This window comes from Nicotiana tomentosiformis, chromosome 6 (genome assembly GCF_000390325.3).
Source record: "Nicotiana tomentosiformis chromosome 6, ASM39032v3, whole genome shotgun sequence".
NCBI classification, from domain to species: Eukaryota; Viridiplantae; Streptophyta; class Magnoliopsida; order Solanales; family Solanaceae; genus Nicotiana; species Nicotiana tomentosiformis.
In genome coordinates this window covers 67,603,959-67,620,715 of record NC_090817.1, presented here as the reverse complement: position 1 = coordinate 67,620,715, position 16,757 = coordinate 67,603,959, and the positions used below count along the sequence as shown (strand labels likewise).

General features: G+C 33.8%; 1 protein-coding gene and 2 long non-coding RNA genes across 3 annotated transcripts; 2 read left to right on the top strand and 1 right to left on the bottom strand.

Annotated features, from left to right (window-relative positions):
* Positions 1 to 5,506: 5,506 nt before the first annotated feature.
* On the top strand, positions 5,507 to 6,745 carry LOC104089186 (protein neprosin-like). The gene is made up of 6 exons (XM_070178830.1): positions 5,507 to 5,642; positions 5,743 to 5,835; positions 6,085 to 6,267; positions 6,348 to 6,503; positions 6,615 to 6,668; positions 6,737 to 6,745. The coding sequence occupies exons 1-6, from the start codon at positions 5,538 to 5,540 to the stop codon at positions 6,743 to 6,745; spliced, it is 600 nt and encodes a 199-aa protein (XP_070034931.1). The 5' UTR covers positions 5,507 to 5,537.
* A 24-nt stretch (positions 6,746 to 6,769) lies between these two features.
* On the top strand, positions 6,770 to 7,509 carry LOC138894956 (uncharacterized). Its single transcript, XR_011409146.1, has 2 exons — positions 6,770 to 6,895; positions 7,028 to 7,509. It is a non-coding gene; the product is annotated as an uncharacterized lncRNA (long non-coding RNA).
* Positions 7,510 to 11,293: 3,784 nt separating this feature from the next.
* LOC104089185 (uncharacterized) lies at positions 11,294 to 13,693 on the bottom strand. The gene is made up of 2 exons (XR_684714.3): positions 12,959 to 13,693; positions 11,294 to 12,485 (listed from the first exon to the last, which is right to left on the bottom strand). It is a non-coding gene; the product is annotated as an uncharacterized lncRNA (long non-coding RNA).
* Positions 13,694 to 16,757: the final 3,064 nt, after the last annotated feature.

Below are 16,757 nucleotides of genomic sequence, written 5' to 3'. Positions count from 1 at the left end.
TAATTTTAAATTATCAAAATATCACTTCAAATTCGAAAAAGATATACGAATTTAATAGATTTTGACATATGAATATGGAAGCTGAACAAAGAGATTGACGCATTTCAATAACAGTTAATAAGAAAATGATCATACACCCCATTATTTAAAGTTAATAAAAATGAAGCACTTCATATTCTATTAAATATTACATCCCATAAGAGAATCCCAAATATTTCTAGACATTTTTTAAAGAAAATTTTATATAAAGACTTAAAAGTATATACAAATATTATATATTTATATGTCGGTTTAGTTCGAGTTTTTTTTACTCAATACCAAACCAAACCTAATTGGTTTGATTTGACTTTTCGATTTTGTGCGGTTTTTCGATTCTATTTGTACACACCTAGTTGAGATATATCTAAACCTGCATTATCCGAACTCTCCTCTGGGAAGTTGGAAATTTTGTAATTATTGAAGTATCTTAAGAACATGATTTTTCTATGGATAGTAAAGAAGACCTCTATATTATAAATCTCCTGGTCAACTTTATTTCGTTAAGTCGTTTACAGAAATCTACTTTTTGAGGCACAAAAAAAAAAGGTGGGGAGAAGGGAATAGACAAGTAGAAATATTATGGGGGGTTGAGGATTAGCTTACTTGATAAGTTCCATGCCTTCCACAATTAACTAAATAAACCCCATCAATAATAAATAAATAAAAATTACAAAATTGGGAACTATGGTCGCGAATAAGTTCCATAAGGTGAAAATTTCAATAAACCCCATCAATAATAAAACGTTTTTAAAAATATATTGGGAATTATTGTTGCAAATAATTGCATAAATTTGGAAATTATGGATGGATGTATCATTTTTTAATTATCCATTGATTTAACAAAAGCACCATAATTGACCAGGTAAAGTCTGCATTGCTGAGGGTAACAATAATTAGGCGAAGGTAGTTTACAAGAGTGGATTGCTTTAGTGGTAAGCACTCTCCACTTCCAACCAAGAGGTTGTGAGTTTCAGTCATCCCAAGAGCAAGGTGGGGAGTTCTTGGAGGGAGGGAGCCGATGGTCTATCGGAAACATCCTCTCTACTCCAGGGTAGGGGTAAGATTCGCATACATACTACCCTTCCCAGACCTTATTAGTGGGATTATAATGGGTTGTTGTTTGTAAACATCCTCTCTACTCCAGGGTAGGGATAAGATCTGCATACATACTACCCTTCCCAGACCTTATTAGTGGGATTATAATGGGTTGTTGTTTGTTGTAGTTTGCATGGCTTGACTACTAGAAATATATTTTTGGGATTTCCACTTTTAATCCCTCAATAACGAATAAACTCTTTGTTGGTCCAAAAGATTTAAAGACCACGTGTTTTAAACCATCCAGTTAGTTCATTGAATCAATCACGGTGTAACTTTTGATTTATTGGAGCTCATTTGATTCTTTAATTTTAACCAATTTGTGGCCGGGTGTTTGGGTTCTTTATTCCTAATTCATATTTGGACATCTAATTGGTTGGATAATGTGTATTATCTCCCCTTCTTCATACGTGTTGTCCAATTTATATAGTGTATAACAGTGTTTTAAAAGGTGTTTTCGGGGCGAGCCCCACAAAAAATGTCCAAGGTGATGGTGTGGGGCGAAAGTCTCAAGAGGCGTACGCCTAGCAATCGGGGCGTACGCCCGGGCGTTTGAGGCGTATTTTTATAGTGAGGCGTAAGCCCGAGAGACTTTTTCAAATTAAAACAATATTTGTTGAATAAGCCCTTCATATAATACCAAAATTATCAAAAGTCAGCTTGTAATTACTCAAAAATTTTAAAAAGGAACTGAAATGTATTAAATTTAATATCTCCCAATTCTTTATTTTGTCCGCTAGTCTACTAATATCTCCCAAAAGCAACAAATATTTAATTTTTTTAACAAATACAAAGAGAACTCCATTCTTCTTCGTAGCAACAAATTGAATTCAAAGTTCAAATTGCAGGTTAGTCATCTTTTTTGCTCCTCCATGTATAAAACTTTATTCTTTCGATTCAAGTTACTTGTGCTTGTAAGTAGCGTATAATAGATTATTTTGACCAGTTTTTTGTGGGGATGGAGCACATATATATATATATATATATATCACTTATTTATAGTTTTCTTCAATTTTTATGCAATTTTACCTATTTATAAATATTTACTGTAATTATATTATTATATAAACTATTAAAAATTAAATACACATGGGGCTTACGCCCCGTGCCTCGGGGCTTACGCCTCGCTGAAGCATATGTAAAATGCCTCGCCTTACGCCCACGCCTTTTAAAACACTGGTGTATAATTATTGGACCAAAACCTTCTAGTAAATTTATTTGATTAAATGATTTATATGATTAATTATATACGTTCGGGGAATAAGAAGAAATACTTGCTAGGATCAAAGTGCAATTTCCCAGCTAATTAAAATTTTATCATTCTTTTTGGAGTCTGATAAAATTAGCCCTATAAAGTGGTTATCCCATGTATGGATGATAAATGGAACTAGGTATTCTTTTTTTCAACTTTGAGATGACATAAATATGTTCTAGAAGCAACCAAATTAAGTTTTGAATATATCACTTGCAATAATAAAAACATATTTTACAGACCATACATGGGAAAAAATTATATATTAACTCTAGTACTTGAGTTATTTTGCTTTAGTTTATTAACTTAGACTTTTATTTAACTAAATAGAGATAAATGAACGTAAAATGTACGAGAATAACACATCATGTATTTATTGCCTTTGACAGAGCGTTTTAAAAGAAAATTTCACATGATCTGTTAGCTAGTAATTAGATTGCCTAGGTTTAGTGTGTTAATTGTTGGAGAAGAAAAGTGATCAATCATTCAGACAAGTCATAAATATTATAGTGGATCTATATCGGGTTTTGGAATCAAAATACGGATCCGATGTCAACAAATCTAATATCAGTAAATTCTTAAAAATCATTAAGCTTTCAAACTTTTAATTTTTCATCAAAATTCCATATCTCAGGCTAGGGACCTCGGAATTCGATTCCGGGCATACGCCCAAGTCCCAAATCACGATACAGACCTATCGGAACTGTCAAAACACTGATCCGAGTCCGTTTTCTTAAAATGTTGACCAAAGTCAACTCAGTTGAGTTTTAAAACTCTATTTGACATTTTAATTTATTTTTCACATAAAACTTTCCGAAAAATTAACGGACTGTGCACGCAAGTCGAAGAATAATAAATAGTGCTTTTTGAGGTCTTAGAATACAGAATTAATTATTAAATTTAAAGATGACATTTTGCATCATCACAGATCGGGTTTCGCACCGCAACGGATTTTATATGTGATTCTTGATTTTGATATGGTGAAATAAGGGAGGATTGTATTTATACAGTGGGATCGGGTTGCGCGCTGCAACGGATCGTGTGTGTTGTACTCATTGTTGTTTTGTATTAGCTTTCAGTATTTTCATATCAGATTTTGAGAACTAATATTTTTGGATTTATTGATTTCGAGGATTTAGTTTGTTTTCATTAGTTAACTGCTTTGCCGTTATTTTCTGCTTTTCTTTCCTATTATTACTATTATACTGCGTGTAGATTGATATAAGTGACACGCCTTAGCTTCGTTACTACTTCGTCGAGGCTAGATTCGACACTTATAGAGTATATGGGGTCGGTTGTACTCATATTACACTCTGCGCTTCTTGTGCAGATTTTGGAGTTGGTTTCAGCGACGGTCAGTAGATTGCTCGGATTCGGAGTTTTACGAAGACTTGAGGTACAGCTGCACAACGTTCGCAGCCCTGAAGTCCCCCTCTACCTTACTCCAGTTATTTATTCATTTCAGAGAGTTATATTTTTCATTCAGACTTTTATTTGTAGTACTCTAGTCGCTCGTGTACTTGTGACACCAGTTCTGGGATCGTATCTAGATAACATTGTTATTATGGTTTACTCACTCTATTTTAGTTTATTCAGATTCTTGGTTATTATTTAATTTGAACTGTTAAAAATGGCTAAAAACTATTTCTAACGTTGCTTGCCTAGCAAGTGAAATGTTAAGCGCCGGTCCCGAGGGTAGAAATTTCGGGTCATGACATGTTATCCTGAATCTTGGCACAAAGTAACAAAAACAAACCAATTTGGCAGTATCAAAATGACCTTGTTACTTTCTTTAATTTTTTGATTCTTTTTTATGCGATTATGAATTGAATCTTTTAGTATCAATCAACTTCTCCATTGATTACATACCATATTATTTTCGTATTACTAGGTGACGAATATAATCCTAGAGTTACAGTGCGAAGACGTATTCGTTCCTAATTTTTCGTAAACACGAGGGAATAGTAGTATTCCCATTTAATACTACTAAGTCATGCTTTCAGGCTGAAAACCAATATGGAAATTATATTTTTCTGTTCTGAAAATTATTCTAGGATAAACCTTCTTCTTAATACAGTCAAACCTCTCTATAACATCGTCGTTTGTTTCGAATATTTTTGGACGTTATAGCGAAGTGCTGTTATAGAGAACATATATTTTAATATAACATAAAAATTGGTTCCGAAAAAGCTTGGCTTTTTTGTTCTCGTTTTCTTTCCCATATCTTTGCAGTTTTAGAGTATAATTCTGAAGGATTAAAATGATACGGTAGTATCAACTTAATGATCTTATTAATTATTCAAATGTTGCTTTTGGCCCAAAATGGTATAAAATAAACTTAATCAGCATCAAGGGTAAATTCGTTCATTTGTACGTTAGTATATACTATTATAATTTTATGATAAAATTTAAACAATCTTTTCGATTCAGTTTATTTGTTTGAACATGTCAAGTGATGATATGATTTTTGTTTAAATAATTAGAAGCTTTGAGATCTTTGATATGATGAGGAAAATCAATTGCTTGCATAAGCCACTCATATGAATAAAATTTTGAAGAATTCTGGCCACTTCAGACGAGTTGCATGAGGAAAAACTAGCTCGTAAAATTTTATGGTGATCTAAATATTTAAAAAAATAAAAAAATAAAAAAGCAGACGATTGTCTCCAATAATATCTTAAGCTCTCATTTATTAGAAATTAAATTAATACAGTACTTCTCTCTCCAAAATATTATAGTAAAGATCTGATTTGCCATAATGTAAGAATTAAGGAGAAAATCTCGTATCTGTTAATTTATGGACAAGAAAGATTGTAAGAATCAATATCAATATATCAATATAACCACTATAATTAAGGAAAAATCAAAGCGAACAATAAAATTACGGGATTATGAATACCTGTCGATTCCTATATAAAGTGTGTTATTCTTGTAGGACCAATCACTTTTCTAGTCCATTAAAGAAATCAGGTACTTCATTTCTTCTTTCTTAAATTTCTAATTATCATGTGCTATTTGCAGAATATTTCTCTTATTATAGTCAGCTTTATGTTTAGTTTGATCGTCTCTAATAATATCTTGTAAAAACTTTTCTAGGATGGAGATCACAAGAATGCATCTATGCGTACTTGTACAGTTTTTGATTGCAGTTATGGCTTTTCTCAACTATGAAGTTGAGGGCTTATCAAAGAAGGACAATGAAGAATTGGGGAGGCAACTAAAGCTTTTAAATAAGCCAGCAATCAAAACTATTAAGGTAGATTCTTATTCTTTCTTTTCATAGAGTTAAAAATTATGTTACGAATAAAGAATAAATATTTAAAATCAATAACGAGCAATATTGTTTACTTTTGTAGACTGAATATGGAGATATTTATGACTGTGTGGATTTCTATCAACAACCGGCATTTGATCATCCCTTATTGAAGAATCATACTTATTATCCTCAGGTATGTCCATTTGGTCTATTGAACCTTGTTCAATTATCAATGTAAAGTCAGATGTCTCTATAACAACTATTCACTATAAAAGCCAAATTTCTTTAGAACCAATCTCCATGTTATGTTATAATATATGTTTTATATAATAACAATTCGCTATAACAATCAAAAAAATCTGGAACAAACGAGGCTGTTATAGAGATGTTTAACTATTTATTGTGAAAGTAAGAATAACTCCGAATTGAAATTTTGTCCTAGATGAAACCGTCTTTCTCCCTATTAAAGAGAGACAAAGAATCCTCAACATCCAATAGCTCCTTCAAAATGGGATTAAAAGATGGTGGTTGTCCAATGGGAACAGTTCCTATTAGAAGAACTACCAAAGAAGATCTCATTAGAGAAAGGAGATTTAATGCTAGTTATGCTCGTGGCACCTTTCATGTAAGCTGCTCCTTAATTATAGGATACTATTTTTTATTATCGACACATATCTTGTTACTTATTTTGCTTTGAACATTTAGTTTGCTCTAGAACAAACATCAAATGACCCACGTAACCAAATTTCGGGAGCTGGAACAACAGCTAGTATGTATAATCCAAAGGTTCTTCCGAACCAATGGAGTGCATCTGTCGTGAAGGTACAAAATGGTCGTGACCAAATACAAGCTGGGTGGCGTGTAAGTAATATATATAAATTAACTTTGCTAGTGAAATTTCATCCCCTTTTGTTGCTTCTACACGATAGGAGTATAAAAAATTGACAATGAATGTTATGTTTATTGATCTAGGTGGATCCAATTCTTTACGGTGATACTCATACTAGATTTTACTCATTATTCAAAGTAAGTCTTTTTTTTTTTTTGTTCATTCAATTAGTAAGTCATGCTTTAATAAAATTTCGTTATTCAAGATTAGTTAAATATGTTATATCACATAGGCAGGTACAACTCAATGCTTCAATACACGTTGCCCTGGATTTGTTATTGTGAATACGCAAATACCTTTGGACAAGGTGTTTAAGACTACCAGACCTGGAACCTTATTCGAGGAGACGTTCTTCATTGAACGGGTTAGATAAAAACCATATTGAACTCCTTTTTCCCATTTTCTCATTAAAAGAGTAATTAAGAGCGTAGTCATTTTTTAGTAGAACGTAGTACAATGTATGAACATAATCTTTTTATATACGATTTTGGAGCAGGATCTAAAGAATGGAAGATGGTGGCTACGATATGGTCCTGATTTTGCACAGATTGGTTTTTGGCCTCCCGAGCTTTTTACAGGATTAAAGGGTTTTGCATCACAAGCAGCATGGGGTGGAGAGACATTTAGTTCAGTGCCTACTTTCCCTCAAATGGGTTCTGGCCGTATTCCTCTAGTTGTAAGTACCAATGAAGATGCATATTGTAGCAAAATTTCAATTCTGGATTCTGCTGGCAAAACTAAGGATCCCGGTCGATTATCAAGGTTTGAAGATGCCCACGCGCTATACCAGGTTGTTGATGAACCAGTTACCAATGAGGATTTTGGGCATACGGTCTTTTATGGGGGACCTGGTTCTGTCAAATAAATGACATTTATGTTTGCCTAGAAAGTAAATTAGGAAATGATTTCCATTTACGTTACCCTTGTTCGCATCATGGTGTCGGTATAAATAAATGACAAAAGTAAGCTTTTGATGTATTTGCATTAGTGTTTATTTCCATTTTTATTCCCTATCCTTTCCTTTGATGCCATACTCAAGCTCGTTTATATAAGAAACACTCATATATATGATGGAACAACAGTACCTTAAGGAAATTTTATTAATACACAGGTGAAAAAAAAAGTTTGGGACATTTCGCACGTGAGTTTTCAGCAAGAAATCAGAGTAGAAATATATGCAATTGTTAAGTTGTCCTATTACGTCGATTTACTCATGTTCAAATTTCTTTCTTTACAAATAGACATCTCAACTAACTTCACCTCCCACTAGCGATGGTATTTTATAGCTCAGTTCACCCAAACTTTGATAAATGGAAAAAAATATTGTCATTTTGCCTTAGTTGAAATTTAAAACTTACGACATCATGATTCTTATTATGCATATATAAAGGGCGGATCTATGTATATGATTCGGGGTGATACGTCGTCAAGGTGTCAGTGGCAAAGGTTCATCTTTTCCTTTTGCTTGGCATCCGAAACCTCCAAATCCTGGATCCATCTCTGCATATATATCAGAGACGGTAAGATTTATAGGGATTGGGAAGCGGGCATTAGCACTTAGCAGTAATAATGTATATAATCAAAATGGAAGAACTCTAGGAAAAGAAAGAATGATTTTAATAATGTTTTGTCCATAAAGACTCTTGACTAGCTAAATATATGCAGTATTCAAAATGTAGTCAAAATTGACATGTGGCTCCCAAACTGTCAAACGAACTCTCAATCATGTCGAGATTCTTTAATTATAATTTCACTTCCAAACGGTCATAAACATAACTTTTTCCTTCAAATAAGAGGAGGAAAATGAATTAGTTTGTGAAGGGACTAAATTGAATTGAAACTCATCTGTGATTCCAGTTAAGACATTTTGCGTTGGGATATACTATTAACCATGCTGATTAGATATAGTATTGTGTTTATTCTTTATGGAATAATTGTTTATTTGATTTATTCAATTTAATAAATTACTATTTTAAATAGATCATTTGTTACATATGTCCTTCAGTTATGTAGCGGACAATTTAGTGTATGGAGTCTTAGCTCATGCACAGAAGATTAAATTTTCGGTTCTCATAACTAATAAATTATGTTCACAATCGAAGATATTATTTGGCAAAATATCTTGATGATTGTAGCACAATATTAAAGTATAATTTATCTTGATTATGAGAGTGATTTTACTCCGACTTTTTGTGCTAGTATGCTTAGTGTATATTGAACGGACCAAGTAGAGAAAAGATGTTATTGTACTGAATATATATATAAAATATTTTCTCTAATTCATTAAATCAGCTTATACTCCTAATCTTGATATAATTATTATGATCAATGTGATTTGTTTATCGTTTTGATTTATCAAAAGGTACAACTATATTCGGTGTTAGTGTATGTCGAATAGATTGGACAATAACGAATATCATTTGTGAAATAATAATTAGTTGATAGAATCCATGACTCGGTTTTGAGTTTGATGATATCCCTTTATGTAAGCTTATAAGTTTTCATGTGAAAACTCAGCCGATGGATTTTGTATCTGTCACATCAAATAGTTTAAGCGGAATTATAATGGATTTAATTAGTTGATTAAATTAAATTGTGAGTGATTTAATTTAATTAACTGCTATTTGTGATCTTACATGGGGAGTTAAAATAAGTGTTAATAATTTTTGAAATTCATATTGAGGAGTTCAATTGCAGTTTTTTAGTGGAATAAACTGCAATTAATTATAGTAGGAATTAATTCATCCAAATTTTCGAATTAATGCTATAATTGGTAGCCTCTTATTGTTTATGTGGTTCATGCTATACCTAGTAAAAACCTGGACAAACTTGGGTAAAAAGTCATCCTTTTAGAGTTAGAGTAGGGTTCTACTTGCACAAGCAGAATCCTACACGTTTTTGAGCCCCCTTTTGGCTGAATTTCGGGTCTACATAAGGAAGACGTTTTTCACCCAATAACTCACTCTTCAAAGTTGTATTGTTTTGCCCACTCAAAACAATTTCGTCCAAGGTCTTATTAGGAGCATAACAGAAGACTTCAGTCCTGGATTCTTGCTCTGTGGAGGACTTGTGCAACGTTTTCAAGAGGTTAGTGTTTCTAATCTCCGAATTATATAATTGTCTAGTTTACATGTTTGCAATACCTAAATTGTATGCTTGCTTCGCGGATGTTCTAACATTTTGCCCACTGGACTCAGTGTTTTGGACAAAGATTCGAACTCGGAAGTTCGATCTCGGTACGCCCAAGCTCCAGAAGACGCCATTGACATTGGATAAGGGCACAACGATGCTATCTAATTGCAAATGTTGATCATGATATGGCGGGGAGGGAACCTTGCCTGTGAGAAGCCAATGGTGTAGGGTCAGAAGATGTATTCGAAAATATGCTGTAATGTAAGGATTTGCCTCCAGTTGCCTAGTTATTGTTCTGTCGTACTCTAAAATTCATGGTTATGATTTCAGGTACAAATGATCCAAATGTCGTCCTGGGCCAAGAGCGACATCAAGCTGTGCTGGCATCACATTTTGCAGTAATGCAGTTCAGATTCTTGGTCCCTCTTTTGCTGGTTCATAGCCTTCGGAATTATCAACCAATGAGCTACATGATATTATACATCTTCTGTGTTTCTTTTTCTTATGACTTGTAGCAACACTACCATACCATTCGTGATTTTGTATTCCATAAAAGTGATCAATCTCTCTAGTGTTTCTCACTATTTCTACACTTGGTAACTCAGACGCAATTCCCTGGAAAACATGCTTACGCATTAGCACTAAACCTTACTAAGTTTTAAAAAGAAACATAGCTTAAAATACTCTCTTGCTGGTTGGTGGCTCGTTAGAATATAGCTATAAAAGAGTTGTCACACCCCTTTTTTCGCTTAACCCGTTTAATATAGATAAAAGGACTTTTAAGCTCAAAAGGATTTTCAAAATTGAAAACGGACAAAACTATTGTGTTTACAAGATTTACAAAGTCACCGCTTAACATTTGATTTCGGTGTGCCAAGTCACCGTTTTTCTAAAAAAAATTCCTTTTAAAACACACTTACTCCCTCCGTTCCAATTTATGTGAATCTATTTGACTGGACACGGAGTTTAAGAAAAAATGAAGACTTAAAATTTATGGTCCTAAACAAGTCAGAAAGGAGTCCAGTACATTTGTGTGGTTATAAAAGCTTCTCATTAAGGGTAGAATTGAAAGTTTAAGCTAAATTATTTTCAAATTTATAAAGGGGTCATTCTTTTTAGAACGGACTAAAAAGAAAAATAAGTTCACATAAACTGGAACGGAAGGAGTAGACTCTAAAACCAGTTTGCACCAGAAATTCCAAGTAGGTGGTTCATTTGACTCGAGGAGAAGATGTTATCCATTCCCCCGAGTCCCGTAACTAGTACGGTTATGTACCTGATCTAGTTGGCTTTAAAAAGTAATCTAATTGAGGTAAAGCACACACAAAAGAAAAATAATCACAATTAATTATCCTAAACTATGCTTCCATGAGAACGTCCGTCACAGCTTCCGATTAAATGGCACTACAGGGAATTTCTCTGATTTAGAAATAATTACAAGCTCCTCGGCATTCCCCGGATAAAATAATAGACTAGGGGACGGCCTCTAACCTCAAATAAAAATAAAGAAAGACCTAAAGTTTGCCTACCCAAATGTTGACGGCCTCTAACCTCAAATAAAAATAAAGAAAGACCTAAAGTTTGCCTACCCAAATGTTGACGGCCTAACATGCTCTTGGCGATTAAGTAATAAAATAAATAATTAACATTATAAACTCAACTCCTTAATGTCCAACCCCACGACCCAATATCATTCATTCAAACAGTTTTGCATCCAACCAAAATCAAACATTTTGCAGATAAAGCATCAAAAACTAAAATGGAGAACGAAAGCAAGCAGAATGAAAGAAAAGGTGGACTCAAAGCATGATGAGAGCTTCTAAATGGTCATTTAATCCTCTCCTGTACTCTTAATCTCATAGGAACGACCCATCCCCCACAGGACTAACCCTTATCTTTAAAGATATTTCTTCATTTAAAAACACCCGAGTCTGCCAGCACACATCATTAAAGAACATGTGAAACTCAGACAAGTTCAATACCTGACTTCTACCAATTTTGCAATTTCAGCTTTTCATGGAGCAACCAATTTATATTAACCATGACCATCATGTGACTTAGTAATCAGCAGAGATTCAGTTCATGTGAAACTTGATTATCACTAATGATTTTAACAGAATCCAAAGGAATCAGCGTCTAAGCAGAACACCAACACATGTGCTATTGACCAAAGTTAATACAAATGCATTTTTCAGATTAGTAAAGTTAATCAAACAGACTTGGACAGATGCATTCTTCACCAATCATTCAATTTATCTTCAAATATAAATTGAAACTTAAAAACTTTCCCGATGTAAGGATTTACTACGGAATTCATATCGAGTAGCTAATATTCACAGTCGTCTCCGAGCTTTTGACACAAGAATTCAACCACCAATTGTTTCTCGCATTCACAGTTATAACGCCAATTTACAAACAGGAAATAGGATCAAACTAATCAAGCCTCGAGAAAAGATGCTAATATATTCTAATAGGGGGAAGAGCAATCAGATAGAATTATCAGTTAGCACATGGGATAAACAGAACAAAAGGCAGTAAATGTTTAGTTGATCAATCGCATTAATTCCTAAACCACGCACTTAACTCCTAAGCTTCAAACAAATATGGCACTCGAACAGAGGCATCTAAAAACATTGTATCGAATCAAGCCAATCTTAAACAAAAGGGCAAGCGAATTTAGAGTACTAGGCGAGTGAACTAACTCATCAACGGGCAGGAAAACTCAACTAATATTTCCAGCACTACTTCATGCTCAAACTGAGAAGAATAAATCAAACAACCAACATGAGTCGACTTTCAAGTTCCAGTGAGCAAGAACAGGCCTACATACAAATTAATCAGACATTATCGCTAACCAACATAGAGAAGCAGAATGAAACTGTAATAACAAGAAGGCATGGAAGTGATTCCATTTGAACCTAAGAAATATGCAGATATCCATCAAGTCATTACGAAGCGATCAAGGCGCATTAGCATAAAACTTTGCATTCATCAAAGAAACTAGTCAAGCGAACTCTAACAGTAACACGGCATGTCTCATCAATTAAGATTATCACACAATCAGATCGAACTTCAATCAACCATATTGGGGCTGGGCAGAATCGAAACTGTAAGACATTTAAATACCAAGAGTAAAACAAAACATGTAATAGGAGACGTTTTCATACAAATTCAATACTATTTGAACCCCGCAAAAATCGGCTTCTATTAACACTTGAATTCATTCAATTTTTACCCTAAGCTCTCATCATGCTTTAAATCAGCACCGAAAACAAAGATAGGGAAGGAAATGGACCTGAATGATGTTCAATCCGCTTGGTTAATCTTTTCTGAAGCAAATACAAGCCAACTAAGTGACTCGAACTCGACCACAAGACTGAGATGGCCACAGGAACACTACCACGAACCACGGATGGGAACCAACGGCCGACGGCGAACTCGAACGGACTCGCAAACTCCAATATTCAATCAAAAACCATCATTTTTGAAACCCAAAATCGAATGAAAGAAATTAAAATGTGAATATATATATATATATATTTCATTTTTCTGGAATTGGAACTAAAGTTTTAAAAAAAAAATGGAAATCCAAAGACAAACACTTCTTTTGAGCCCTAGCTTTTCACTCTAACTTTCCTCTCCATCTTTCTGTCTAAAAATCCTGTCCAGACCCTATATCTCTAAACTTCTCCTTGTCCTTCAAGAAAATGAGCCGAAATCTCCTTTGTAGACGCGGTAGACGCGCACGTGATGAATGAAGGGCTCGGATTGATCAAGATCGATCCAATGCTCTTCACTCATCCCATACAAGCCTTCTAGAGGTTTCAGGAGAGACGAGGATGAGAGAATATTCGGTGTCAGAGTTAGTTAGGGTTAGGTCTACGTGGCAAAGACCAAAACGCGTGCCGGATTTGTGGATTTCCGGCGGGCTAGGGGCGGCGGCAGAGGGGGTTTGGAGAGGTGGGTGCGGCTGCTCTTAGAAAGTTAGGGTTTGGGTTTTGAGTTATAATTGAAGTTTTATATGATAGGGAAAAATTAATCTTGGCCAGTGGATTAAAATGGAATGGGTGGCTGAGATTTTAATTAAAGGGGCTGTTGGGTTGATGGGTCGGGCGGGTGATGGGCTGGATTTGGCCGAATTGGGCTCATGGATACCCGACATTGGGCCTTCTTTGGATTATAAATCAAGACCATATCTTCCCCAAATCAATTCTCTTTCTCGAGAATAAAAATAATAATACTATCAAAACATATTAATTAGTCTTAGTTAAGAAGAATAAACTATTAAAGTGAAGTACATATAAAATGAAAAAATATTTTTACTTGGATCTATACTGAAACGAAAAAAGAAATATGTTTTGTGTAAAATACCCACACACAAAGAATAGAAACTAATGCAGGAAATTGAGATCTATGTAGCTTCATTCACCATGGATGCAGAGACGTATGAGTCAAAATAATCTCAAAAGGAAAGTGCAACTTTACATTAAATGGTATTAATCAAAACAAAGGGAACGAGGATTCTATATATACTCAAGTTTATCAACTTTGCAAGGAGGATTTTCCTCGGCCAAAAGCTTGAAATTGAATGTATATGCATGTTCCTCTAGGTACCTATGAGTCCTGCAATATTTTACCACACTTACAACTAAACTCTACTAATCTCACCTTCTTCTTACAACTCTTGCACCTTTCCGTCTTCGTCTTCATCGTCAAACCATCGTCGTTTTCAGTTTTAACGGTATCATCAAGAATAAGTAAAGATAACTTTTCAGATAAAGCTATTGCATTCTTGGCTTCTTGTTACACATTTTCCCATTCATCTCCTTCTCACACTCTTTCTTGAGAATCTCTTCCTCAAATTTACTCATAGGTGCTGAAATGTCCAAATTGGTTTTCTGGCTAATTCTACTGTCCGAAAGCCATGTTGTTGCGCAACACGTGCATCACCGTGGTAGCTGGTCAAAGCCCGCGTGGAAATTCTACTTTTTTCTTGGGGCTCTGATGGCACTCACGTGTGTATTGATTATTGGCATTAGAAAGTGGTGTCTACGTGATCCAGCGGAGAGGGACATAGAGATGCAGGAGCGTCCTACAGAAATTTGTACGATCTGCTTGAACGAGATGACTGGAGGTGAAGTTGAGCTTTCATGCGGCCACAAATTTCACCCGCATTGCATCCATAGATGGATGCCAAGATCTGCTACATGCCCAATCTGTCGCGGCATTATATGAAATAAAGTAGTGTATAAGTTTACTAATTTTTTTAGTTTGTTACAACTGCACGAATGTAATTGTAAAACGAATAGTGCAATAAAAACTTAATATATATAAACGGTCCCTTTAGCATTGGATTTTCTTATTATTGTTTCGTCTAAAATTGCGTGGAAATTTTTAGTTATTTACAAATGAAAAAAATGTCAATTTTGGTGGAAGGGGCCACAACCTCTTAAAAAGACACTTTAAATGTTCCGCGCATCACAAGAAGTTTCTCTGTGAAGGATATTAAGTTAACTTAGAAAAGCAAGAAATAAAACTAATGAGCCTATATACAGGTTTAATTAATTAATGCTATTAATATATGAGCACTTGGACTTCTATAAATAAAAAAATCAGCCCCCCATTTATTTTTCTTATGAAGTAACTGGCACCCCAAGTATTATCATTCCTTAACTAATGGCTCAATAGTCAAGAGTGAAATATAATAATTCTTCAGTTTTCACTTTACGGGAATATGCCTCTACGGTAGAATAAGTAGAGCATCATAGCTTCTTTTAGAAAGTATATGGACCACAGATATGATATACCTATACTAGTCGTGGTTTCTACCATTCAATAGCATTAGCAGCCAAGATGAAAATGCATGCAGGAACAGAAGAAAAAGGGTGAAAATCATTTTTTTTATTATGAAAGTGGTATATAAAAGATACTTGTTACAAATATAAAATAGAGGAAACATGTGAGTTAGCTACGAGAATGACCTCAGTCAAACTTATGTTATCAAGTGGAATATTCTTCTTTACTACCATTTTGTTATCCTCTACCATAATAAGTGGTATTCTCTAAAACGATGCTTGGTTTTCTTTAATTGACAACAAAGAAAAATGATCAATTAGCTTAATGAATATACCTACGATCATGTCTTGATCATTAGTTGTCGCTTTGCCCAAAACAAAAGTACAATTAGTGAAGATAAGTTGGAGAGAAAACAAAATGCATATTCTTATCTAACAATTACATATATACCAACAGCAACTTGAACTCAGCAGGATTTAAAGACAAAGAAAGAAGATGTGTAGCTACTCAAAAGTTTTCAGCCCCAAACTTAACAGGATGACAATCAAATGACACTGATGTATTCCCCTAAATGCAAAAGTGGTTAACTTTAATTGAGAAATTGTTATGTGTGCATGGTTCTGCGTAATTGTAGGCAGTATCTGGAATTGAAGAAATTTGACTAAATTAGACTATATGCCAAGTTGCCAACAATGTAAAGAAGCTAGTCCGTGATCTAATTTGCGTTTCAAGTAATAAATTCAATTACGTTTAAGTAGCAAACTCTCTTTAACTTTTTCCATTTGAGTTAGTTCTAATTGGTTACAATGTGAACACGCTGAAATTAGTTTGTCTATATATACTAGAAAATATAAAAAACTACTAAGAAAAAGTTATAAAATTCCTAGTTTCATCAAATCAGAAGAAAACCTATTTTTGTGAATTTTCCTTTCTTTTGCAAATGAAAACAAACTAAATATGTAAATATGCAACTATTTTTGTATTTTTAATTTTCTTTAAATAAAACCTATAAAAGAGTGAAATAAAAGCTAAAACATCAAGATTAAGCTTTACAAATAATTACATACTAAAAAGTGTTGAAAAATCCCAAGTATAGTAAAAAATAAAAGAAGATTTCTAAATTTTATGATCTAAAATAAGTTTTAAAAATTTATTTGCCTATGAATTATATTTTAAAGATAAGTGATAATTGGAAAGTTAAATTATTTTTTTAATAAAAAAATAACATTCTTTTTAAATAGACAACTAAAAAAAGTTTGCCATATATAAATTTGATAGAAGGAGTAGGTTTGGGATTC